The 11,537-nt window shown below is 33.5% G+C and overlaps 2 protein-coding genes across 2 annotated transcripts; both read left to right on the top strand.

Annotated features, from left to right (window-relative positions):
• The first annotated feature begins 4,501 nt into the window (after positions 1-4,501).
• Positions 4,502-6,436, top strand: LOC120162085 (gibberellin 2-beta-dioxygenase 1-like). Its single transcript, XM_039172265.1, has 2 exons — positions 4,502-5,341; positions 6,047-6,436. The coding sequence occupies exons 1-2, from the start codon at positions 4,529-4,531 to the stop codon at positions 6,359-6,361; spliced, it is 1,128 nt and encodes a 375-aa protein (XP_039028196.1). The 5' UTR covers positions 4,502-4,528; the 3' UTR covers positions 6,362-6,436.
• A 2,549-nt stretch (positions 6,437-8,985) lies between these two features.
• On the top strand, positions 8,986-11,224 carry LOC120162084 (protein ESKIMO 1-like). The gene is made up of 5 exons (XM_039172264.1): positions 8,986-9,665; positions 9,769-9,940; positions 10,067-10,266; positions 10,359-10,517; positions 10,607-11,224. Exons 1-5 carry the CDS (start codon positions 9,109-9,111, stop codon positions 10,953-10,955), a joined length of 1,437 nt encoding a protein of 478 aa, XP_039028195.1. The 5' UTR covers positions 8,986-9,108; the 3' UTR covers positions 10,956-11,224.
• Positions 11,225-11,537: the final 313 nt, after the last annotated feature.

Here is an 11,537-nt window from a genome sequence, read left to right as displayed (position 1 = left end):
GTGATGTGAATAGATTCTTTAAAAGTGTATGTTGAATCATATTTAAAGAATATTTAAGGTCGTGTTTTTTGGTTAAATGATGATGGAAAACGAATTTGGTTATTATTATAAGGTAGTTAGAGATGGATTTAGGTTGTTGATTGATGAAAATTGATTGAAGTTACTGGTTGCTGTTTAAATGATAAGTGACATGATATGAATATATATAAAGGAAAAAGGCAATTGAAAAGCTAAAGGATTGAAAAGTAAGTTTCTGATGATGACAAGAAAGATTAATTTAATGAAATAACATGAGAACTTTAGAAGATATGTTTCTATCAAGATGTCCAGTGAAAATTCGAGGACGAATTTTCTTAAAAAGGAGGGGAGATTTGTAACATCCACAATACCGGGTTAGTGACCAAATTGTAAAGTTTTAGAATTTGGTGACTAAAGTAGAAGAATAAAATAGTTCAATGATTATTGGATATATATGATGAAGGTTATTTAGTAATTATTAAAGGAAATAAAGGGCAAAAGGGTCAATTGACCAAGAAATGAATTAAAAATGGGATTGGTAAGGATAAATACACGTGGAAAGGGAGAGAATTCTCCAGAGTTCTCTTCTCCTTTCTTCTTCTTCTTCTTCATGTGGACGCCAAGAGCAAAGGTAAGTTTGAATTAGCTGTTAATTTCTTGAAAGTTTTAATTTGGATTTGAGTCTTTGGGGGTTATATAAGCTTAAAGAAAACTTATATAAATTTAAAACACCAAAGAGAGAGAATTAGAAAGGAATTTCTATTAATGGGTTTATAAATGAACTTTTTATTATAAAAAGGTTTTTGAATTTCCAAGGATGAATTTAACTTGTCAAGTGTTTAATTAAGAAGTTAGAAGCAATAGAATTGATTTTGGAACATGTTGAAAATTTAGTGTAATTATTTAATTACATATGGAGAATATGATTTTGATGTTAAGGAGGTGATTAATGAATAGAAATGAGCTTGAATATGTGTATGTGAGTTGAGAACATGATAGGGGAATGAAAGATGAAGCATTTGAGTTGATTTGAGTAGATTTTCAGGATTAAAATTGAATTCTGAGCTATGTGCATCGATGCACATTCAAGGTGCACCGATGCATCAAGGGTAAATCTCTAGAAATTGTTCGGTGTGTATCGATGCACAGGAAGTGCATCGATGCACCCATTAAAATAGAAACATCGAATGCGATTGGTGCATCGATGCATAAGGAGTGCATCGATGCATCCCCTAAAATACAAACATCGAATGTGATTTATGCACCGATGCATAGATAGTGCATCGATGCACCTGTCTAGGGATACATCGATATATGGGGTATTTCATCGATGCATGCTTCTATTAAAAGTTTAAAATACCTTTCTTTTTATCCTTTGGAGTGATAGTTTAGAATATATCAATTGGATACTGATATGTATCAATGTATGATTATATAGATATCGAACATTAACAAGTTCCGGAACGATTATCAAGTTAAGATTCGATCGGAAGAAAAGAAATCATAAAAGTGGATCGAACTTAGTGAGGACAAAGTGAGTGCATATGAATTAGTATATGATGTGTGGGGAAAAGACTCGCGATGAGTTTACTCCCAATATTTGATTACATGATTTTATGAATGTTAATATGGGTGATATGATTATTATTTATGCATGAATATAGTCATAGGTGTTACATGTGATCTTATGTGCAACAGATATAGGTAATGGTATGATGATAAGGTATCAATTATATGAATTAGATTTAAGTGAATAAATGAAAAGTGAGATAAACTAAGTATGGTTGATCTAAATGATAACATAAGATATTAAGTAAATGAACATATGAGAAACTGAACTATATGACTGCATGAGAAAGATATGAGCCATATGACATGTTATATGTGAACATGAGAAAACAAAGTATAAGATATGAGATATGTGAATACATGTTAGTGAAAGAAGCTATGTGAACTAATATAAATAGTATATGTGATTACATAAGTTATATGATATAAACATATGATATAAGATATAAGCTAAAGAATTATAGGATATGAGATAAGACAGACATATGTGGTTATAAGACACATGATATGAAAAATAGGAGAAAAGGAAATTGTAATATGTGAAAGTGAACTATATATATATAGGAATATGAGAAATGATATAAGCTATATGACATGATCTATATGATTACATGAATATGCAATATGTGATACATGTGATATGATATGAAATATATGGTTACACATATTTGTGGTATATGATAGAAAAGAAAGAACAAGTGATATGAAATGCTATAGATGATAATGCCCATGTTATGTGATATGAGAGCTAGGGGTATAGTTGGCATGCCAAGAGTCGAGGGTTTACCTATGTTCTACGGAACATATGGACAGTTTTACATATGTCTTTCGAGACATATGGACAGTATACCTATGTTCTAAAGAACATATGGACAGTTTACCTAGGTTCTTTGGGACCTATGGACAGTTTCCGAGGTTCTTTATGACCTCTGGATAGTTACCGGGGTCTTTGTGACCTCTGGATAGGTCATTCGGGACATTTATATGAGCTGTGGTGACAACATAGTGGTGCACAACCTCAATAGACTCACATATCTACAGTTCTCATAGGTGCACATGGGCTAATAAGAGATAACATTGAATGTAATATATGTGATATATATATATGTGTTTTTAAATATGAATTATAGGATATGATATATGTGTGTTAGTGATTATTGTATATGCTATAAGATATATGATATGAACTTAATTGATCATATAAACAAGAGAATAGAAATATGAAAGGTGATAATATGATAATGATATGAAAGAAGATAATTATATGTATGCGTGGATTATATATATATAGATGAATATATGAAAGGTGCATAGTAGGAATTATTATATGTATATGTGGGTGTGATGCATGTATGTGATATGTTAGTAGAAATTGTTCAAGCATGATTACGAGTTAGAGTTTTATTATATGTTTTATGCCTCACTAAGTCAACGACTTAGCGTGTGATTGTTTCACACGTAGGTTACAGAAGTGAGAAGAGTAAAGAGTTAAGAGGAGCAAGACAGGTCAGTATTTTCCTTACAAAGTTTCAGATCAGAAAATAGATGATTTAAATGTGTTTGGTTAATCTGAATATAGTTGGCATGTACTAATTGAGTGAGTTGTATAGGCTCTGATCGATTTTTGGTTATTTTGGTCAATTTATGTAAATAAACAACTTTTATTTTATTGAAAGTTTTGAATTTTCTTTGAATTTTGTCAAGAGTCAAAGTTTGAAAAGTCAGTGTGACACCTCAGACTCGTATTCGGGTCGGATACGAGTTGAGGGTGTTACAGCTACTGGTGTTTAGTTACACATGGATTTCTCTCCTTCTTTTGCTATTAAGCATTGTTTTGTACCAACTGCCATTGATGTAAGCCAAGGGAAAGACATCAAACTTACATGTAAAAAGGACTTATATATACTATGAGTGCAATAAGTTTCATTGCAAAATAAGGGAGAAAAATTGGTATAATCCTGGAATTTTAGGTTCAATGAATAAATTTGTCTGCTCCTTAATAACTAATTTTATTCCAGTGTAGTAACTAATTGACTAAAGCATCAGTTTTTTAGACTAGAAATTAATAGTCTAGATATGTTATTAGACCATAGAAATTAATAGACCAATGGATATATGGAGTTCTGGTCCTCTAAATATAATGTGTATTTTGGATTAAAAATGTTGGGAGTAGTTTTGGACTTTTGGGATGATTAAGGAGATGTCTTTTATAATGTGTATTTTGGATTAGAAATACCTTTGGAGTAGAAATACTTTTTGATAATTAGAAATACTTTGGATTAAAACAAAAGAATACTTTTTGGAGGTGTTTATTATTTGTCTAGAATAAAAGAATACTTGTTATGTATTTTGTTTCATCAAAAACATAAACCCCTCTTTTATGTCATTTCATGTTAGTAGATTTGTTTATTATCAATGTTGATAATTTTGACAAAAAATGTGTTTTTATAAACATCAAAAAGTAAAATATTTTTTTAGTATTTATTCACAAGGTATAAACAAATATATTTTATTTTGGCACAAAATCATATAGAAGGGTAATATGGTCATTTTTTGTCATTCAGATCGGCCATTCAGATGTATTATCAAACAAATTTTCTATTCAGAACTATATCATACAGAGCCTCTTAATCATTTAGACTGCTAAATCATTCAGTGTTAAACCATTCAGTTTTAACAAACAACCCCTTAGAATATTAACAATAAAAATGTTGGGTAAAATACATAAATTATCCTTCAATTATATGATGTTAATTTGGTTAGTAGATGACTATTAAAAGTTATAAAATAGTTATATATCTAAAACCTTATTCGTCCGCACGTGAGAAAAATTATTCACACACATGTGTGAGACACCAACTTTTCTATATATTCAACAATTTTATAATTATCATTTATCATATACATTATACAGCTAAGACTTTTCTTTCTTTCCATATCCATGGCATTTTCAACTCACAAGCAACAGCAATATTTGCCAAACTTGTACGGCGCCACCGCAGCCCCACCGCCAACCCCTTCCGCGCAGCCCAATCATCACAGCGCCCCATCAGGCGTCGCCGTGGATGCACTTTCCAAGCTCCTCCATCGCCTCCCTCCTACTCTCTCCCTCCCTAAACGCCGCTCCTCCCCATCCGCCATCATCTCCCCTCCTACCCTCTCTCTCTCTGATCCTAATCTTAATCATCTCCTCCTCTCTTCCGCTTCCGAACTCGGGTTTTTCCAACTCAAAAACCATAACATACCTTCCCAACTCGCTAACTCGGCTGAGACCGAGGCTCTCTCACTCTTTAAACTCGCTAGAGACCAAAAAGAATCTCGCTTTCCTAGAAACTGGCCTCTAGGCTTCGACGTTGATGATGAGGAAGAAGATGGGGATGGAAAGGGTGAGTCGTTTTGCTTGGATGCTGCGTGTTCAACCGAGTCAACCGATTTGTCGTTGAGTTCTGTACGGGAGTTCACACGGTCTTTAGAGAAACTAGGGTTGAAGATCATTGATACGTTGGCAAATGCAATGGGGTTTGAGAACCCAATAGGAGAGGATTCGACCCGAGTTTGCTCTTTGATGTGGATAACAGAGGGTTTAAACGGGGACAGGGACCGCGATAAACCATCGGGCGGGTTTTACCCGTATGTAATTGGGTTGCAATACCAAATCAGGTCCCAAAAATATTCCTTGCTGAAGGATTCGGGTTTGGTTTCGGTTTCACCGCAAGTGGATTCGATCATGGTCACCCTCGGTGACATTGCTCAAGTAAGCTTCATTTCACACTTAACTAATTATTAGCTTTTATTTTTAGTTAATGTCTGTCTAACATTTATATTATAATTTTAGACATTAATTCAATCTCCTCGTAAATTTTATATTTTCGTTGTTTATAAAATAAAATAAAACAAAGAATTAGTTTTTAGCAACAATATTCAATCACCTCGTAAAAAATATATTTTTTGAGTATTTATTTCCTCATATTTTCTTAGGTCATGGGTTCTGGACATACTAAGAGCACTCATCTTCTTTCCTCTAAAGTCTCCCTTCCCATTCTCTCTAAGTAAGATTAGGATTAGGATTAGGATTAGATTTAGAATTAAGATTAGGATTAGATTTAGAATTTGTATAAAATAAATAAGTATTTTATAAAATATTTCATATGTTTTAAAAAGAATCATATGATCTAGTAAGGATAAATATGAGGGGTGCTGCAAAAAATTTAAATTTACACATAGTTAAATACTTTTTTATATTTTTTTATTGCCGATATAGTTTGACACTTTTAAAATTTTATAATTGGTATTCTTGAATTTTTAATATAACTTTCTAAGTTCACACCCTTTTATATAAAATTAATTTTGCATCCATTACCGTGACATAGGATGATCTTTCACAACCAAAGAAGAGATTAATGTTAATTAGCATACTAAGAGACATGTTAGAATGATAAAGAAAATAATGTATTGACAGGTTTGGAGCAATGGGAAAGTAAGCAAAGTGAGAGGAAGACCAGTGGCAAGTTTAGGCGATGGAAACAACTGTGGTTGCATATCAATGTCGCTATTAGTGACGATTCCGGTTGATAGTAGAGTGAAGCCTATGGTTTCCAAGGTCATTGATGAAGGGGGTATAGGAATTGGTGACCAAGATGAAAGTCAAGTTTGTGGAAACAAGGAAGAGGAAGAAGAGAGAGTGTTTAATCCATTTTCCTTTGAAGAATATGCATGGAGAGTTTATCATGAATCTTATCTCTTTAAAGATCCACTCGATAGATATCGAGTTTAATGCTTTTCAAAAACATTTTCTCCTTTTCTAAATAATGTTTTTTTTCCGTTGTCAAAATGCAACTTTATTTTGCTTTTTCTCTCTCGTCTGAATACAAGTTATTCTACTTTATTGTTCAAATATATCTATTTTTTAATTATTTATAAATATAACATATAAAATATTATATATAAATGACTATTGTTTATATTACATAGAGTAAAACTAACGAGTGTCGGTACAAGTGATTGAGATTTAAGAGTATACTCTGATCTTGAGTTGAAGGAATCATAAAAATTAGTTGACCTTATTCTCATGTGTAATGGGGTAAGGGGAGGTAGGATAGTAGGCTGCCCCCAACGTCAGGTTGGGAGCAGCTTCCATGGGAGACCTCCGACAGTCAGAATTATGAATTGCCTACCGTGAGACTCGATCCCACGACCACAAGGTTAAGAGCCTTGCGCTATACCAACTGAGCTGGAGGGGCAATTTTTTTGTAAATATATATATATATATATATTACATTGAGTAAAAGCGTTCCTTTTAAGCGTCTTAAAATGTCTTTATTATTCGTGACAACTTGATAAATAAATATTTCAATTAACATTAAAAATTAAAATTGATCTTTCGTGTGGTTTTAAAATTTTAATAGTAAAATTTAGATAGTTGAATTTTGAGAAAGCACGGGAGGTGAAATATGCTTTACTGCCCAACAGACACCCCCCTCTATATCCGTCTGCATCACCCCTAAAAGTTTTATTATTCAAATATACAAAGAAAATACAAAATTCAAAATAATTAAATTGGATCTTAATAAATAAAAATACTTTTATGATATTTATAAAAAAAATTATAGTACTTTGTACGTATTTTTTTTAATTTTTAAAATATTATTATTTAATTTGATTGAAAATAATAACAATAGCAATAATGTTTTAGTTGTAATCCGATATGATAATGTAATATAATAAAAGAATAATATATTCTAATTGGCGTTGTCATAAAAAAATTATCATTGATGATTTTTATTAGATTGAGTTTCACGATATGTTGTCGTCAGTTACATGTATAATTTTTCTATATTAGTTATTTTTCAATAAGATTGTCTTCGTTTGTTTTCAATATTATAGATAGTATTTTCAATATTGTCGGCATCAATAAGTGTTGATGAAAAAAGTACCATGATGAATGACTTCTAAAGAATAATGATTACAAATATGTTTGATCGACAATCTCATCGTTCAATACAGATTATGAAAATTCATTGTGTATAGCTAATTTTTACAAATGTTCATAATCCTAAAGTGATATAGTATAAAGCAATCCATGGAAATTTTTGTCCCATAACTAGCAATTTGACTCATTCAAATCAGAAGATGGAAGAAAGAAGAACATACGCAGATTCGTTCTCCTTTCATTCAAAATGGCTATTATCTGTACTGCTTTCACATATATTATTATGTGTGTTTTGGAACCAATAAATCTTGGTTTGTAAGGTAATGTATAGCTGCCTTGGCTTGGAAAAAAAGCGATGACCTAACCTTGCCCTTCAAAACGACCTAAACGAGTAACGTCAAGTACTCAAACCCAAATATCTGAAATATTCTAAGGACTAGAAATTAAATTCATGTATGTCATTGATATTGCTGTTCAGCTTTCTGCATGAAAATGATTGAACCATTATTCTTTGCAAAACCTTCTGCAACATAATTTACTACCTAATCTAATCTCATCGGGGACACAGTACTTCTGAAATGCATCAGGGCCCTTCATTTCATCTGACCCCACACACTCAAGGCATCTGATTATCTCCAAATTACAAGCTAATACTGAAAAGGATAGGCAACAAGTTTCAACGTATGACAAAGCTTCCATATCAGATTCTGATGGACAATGGGGTCTGTCAGATAGTTTAGAACACCACACCTAACACTTCTAACTCCCAATCTTAGTTTAGACTAAGACCGACCTTGACAACCTTTGAAATCACTCTTAAGTTTTCTTTCTGGAGAAATATATTTTTAGATAGAAAGCTTTAGAAAAATAAATTTCAAATTATGTTTTTCATTCCTCCATGATGTTCAAAATAGAGGTTTAGTCCCTATATTTTAATTTAGCATATTTGTTCCAACTGTTTGATTTCATCTATGTACTTCTATACATATAATTAGGGATTGATTTCAACCAAAGACTTTATATCAACGCAAGTCCTTTAAAAATTCAATAATGGTTTAGTTGATTGTTTCCCTTTTAAAGTTATTAATTAATCCAAATAATTAACACAATTAATTATTCTGGTTAATTTGATAATTTGGTTTTTCTTAAAAATTTCATTCTACCACACAAAAGAATCCATATCAACACGGTGAGTTGAGCATTTCTTAGAAAAAATCACATCATTATTTTGCCCAAATTTGTTAGTGGTATTAAATATTTGGACTAAACAATGAAGTTATAGGAGTCAAATTGTATGAAATTGAAGTATATGAATTAAATCATAAATGTAATAACATGGAGAGACTAAAATCATAATTTGACCATGAAGGTAAAAAAATGAAACTTGAGGAAGAATCCCCCCTCCCTTCACCAGAAAATTTGAAGAAAAAAAAACATTCTCACCAAACCTGATGAGTTAAACTAAATAAACCTAATTATCAGCTCTCGCAAGTCGCAACATATGTATTTCTTCATTGATTTTCCTCTTATATATTCGTCTCACGCTGCTCAGGTCGTCGTAAAGCTCTGATCTTTAAGTGAGTACAGGAGCGATGAAGCAACGCAAAAACAACAATGTTTCCATTTTTGTTATAGTTTTATCTGTGTTTTTGTTTGGGATTTTTATGTACAATGAGGACGTGAAGTCCATTGCGGAGTTCCCGTTTTCGAGCCCCAAAGCTAGCGAAATCCAAGAGCAGCAATCCCAAAAAGGCAGTCCAGTCCAAGAATCTATCAAGAGCGAGAAAGAAAACGAGGTCACGTCGTTGAACTTTCAAGCTTTAACTGAAGAAACAACAAAGAAAACTGACCATGACATGAAAACCATAGTTGTGAAAGATGATGATGAAGAAAAGATAGAAAAGAAGAAAGAAGAAGAAAAGATTGAGACATCTGTTGCAGTCGTTGAAGAAGATGAGGTCGTCGAATTGCCTCCGGAAGGCTGTGATCTCTACACTGGACAATGGGTTTTCGACAACGTAACGCATCCTTTATACAAAGAAGACGAGTGTGAGTTTCTTACGGCACAAGTTACTTGCATGAGGAATGGAAGAAAGGATTCTTTGTATCAGAATTGGAGATGGCAACCTAGAGATTGTAATCTTCCCAGGTAAGACAATCTTTATAAGCTCTTTGAAATGGAATTTTATGTACTTTGTTAACTTTTGAAGATGCTGATGATTCTGACATCTTTCTCCCCCTTCTGTTACAAGGTTCAAACCAAGATTATTGCTTGAGAAGCTGAGGAACAAAAGGCTTATGTTTGTTGGAGACTCACTAAACAGAAATCAATGGGAATCCATGATTTGTCTGGTTCAATCTGCTGTCCCTGCAGGAAGGAAGAGCTTGAACAAAACAGGGTCTCTATCTGTGTTCAGAATCGAGGTACTTGGAAAAGATTCCATGGGATTAGGAATAACAAAATAATCAGAACCGTCAGGTTTTGATTTAGAAAAAGAAAAATAATTGTCAGAGGGAGTAGGTATGATAGTCTAACATTTGTAATTTCAGGACTACAATGCGACGGTAGAGTTCTATTGGGCTCCTTTTCTGGTTCAATCAAATTCTGACGACCCAACACGACACAGCATCTTGGATCGTATAATCATGCCTGAATCAATCAACAAACATGGCAAGAACTGGAAAGATGTGGACTATTTGGTCTTCAACACATATATCTGGTGGATGAACACTTTCACTATGAAAGTCTTGTATGTAATTGTAAACATTACATCAGTGTTTGAATTTTATCTGAATTGATCTGATGTGGTTGTGTGTTTCTGTTCTCGGATTGATGTAACAGACGAAGCTCGTTCGATCGAGGGGATACAGAATACGACGAGATTGACCGGCTTGTGGCCTATAAAAGAGTGTTGAAAACATGGTCTAAATGGATTGAGAAAAATGTGAATCCAAATCGAACCACTGTCTTCTTCAACAGCATGTCCCCTCTTCATATCAAGTAAGGAATCACTTGCCATCCTTCTAAGTTTCTGTACTTTTCCACTACTTGCTTTGCTTTTATACCTTGTTTGGTCAAATTTTGTGTAGGAGCTTGGATTGGAACAATCCAGATGGGATCAGATGCGCCCTGGAAACCACCCCAATTCTCAACCAGTCAATGTACCTAGATGTGGGCACTGACCAAAGGCTATTTGTCATTGCCGACAACTTAACTCAAAGAATGAAAGTTAAGGTTCATTTTATTGACATTACGAGGCTATCCGAATACAGAAAATATGCACATACCTCGGTCTATACCATCCGTCAAGGCAAAATGCTTACCCCAGAACAGAAAGCTGATCCGGCCACTTTTGCAGATTGTATCCACTGGTGCCTTCCAGGATTACCAGACATTTGGAATGAATTCCTTTACACACGCATCATTGCTAACTTGTGACACATAGACATAATTCGCATTATCTGTTCAGGTTTTTCTTTTCTTGGGGAGGGGGAGTGTTTCCATTGCCTCGGTCATATGGACCATCAAAAAATTTTGATTTTGTCCTTTGTTTGATATAATGGGGACTTGAGGTGGGGGAGCCAGGAATGCAAATTTATCATTCACCAAGCATAACTGGGATTAAGCCAATGCACAAAATTGTACAGTGCCATATGTTGTAAACTTTGAAAGAGAATAAAGGTGTTTATACAAGTACTTTTTTCTTTAATAGTGTCATGTTTGGTTATTGTATTGGTAACCTGTAAATCATGAAACCGATTGAGTGTGTATATATATTTTTTAAATCAACCCGACGCGTTGACGTTGAAAGATAATGGGATAGACCCGCGCTGAAGGACTGATCCACTGGGGTTGAATCAGGCCCGATTGGAAATTGAAGTTTGCTGTTTAGCCAATGCCAACTCATGGGGAAGGGGATTAGTTCATGAGGAGACGAAGGAGAGGCAATGAGAGGAGAAGAATGAAAGAAGCTAAAAGGGTAATTGCACCATAAGTCACTTAATTACCGGTAATACTACA

Source organism: Hibiscus syriacus, unplaced genomic scaffold (genome assembly GCF_006381635.1).
Source record: "Hibiscus syriacus cultivar Baekdansim isolate YM2019G1 unplaced genomic scaffold, ASM638163v2 tig00111402_pilon, whole genome shotgun sequence".
Taxonomy (NCBI): domain Eukaryota; kingdom Viridiplantae; phylum Streptophyta; class Magnoliopsida; order Malvales; family Malvaceae; genus Hibiscus; species Hibiscus syriacus.
This window is presented reverse-complemented; position numbering and strand designations above follow the sequence as displayed.

What these genes read in the sequence shown, in the direction of transcription:
- LOC120162084 (XM_039172264.1), top strand. Translation starts at nt 9,109, where the DNA reads ATGAAGCAACGCAAAAACAACAATGTTTCCATTTTTGTTATAGTTTTA. An exon ending in TATCTGTGTTCAGAATCGAG is followed by an intron (nt 9,941 to 10,066) that starts GTACTTGGAAAA and finishes TTGTAATTTCAG; the next exon opens with GACTACAATGCGACGGTAGA. An exon ending in ATGTCCCCTCTTCATATCAA is followed by an intron (nt 10,518 to 10,606) that starts GTAAGGAATCAC and finishes AATTTTGTGTAG; the next exon opens with GAGCTTGGATTGGAACAATC.
- LOC120162085 (XM_039172265.1), top strand. Translation starts at nt 4,529, where the DNA reads ATGGCATTTTCAACTCACAAGCAACAGCAATATTTGCCAAACTTGTAC. An exon ending in CCCTCGGTGACATTGCTCAA is followed by an intron (nt 5,342 to 6,046) that starts GTAAGCTTCATT and finishes ATGTATTGACAG; the next exon opens with GTTTGGAGCAATGGGAAAGT.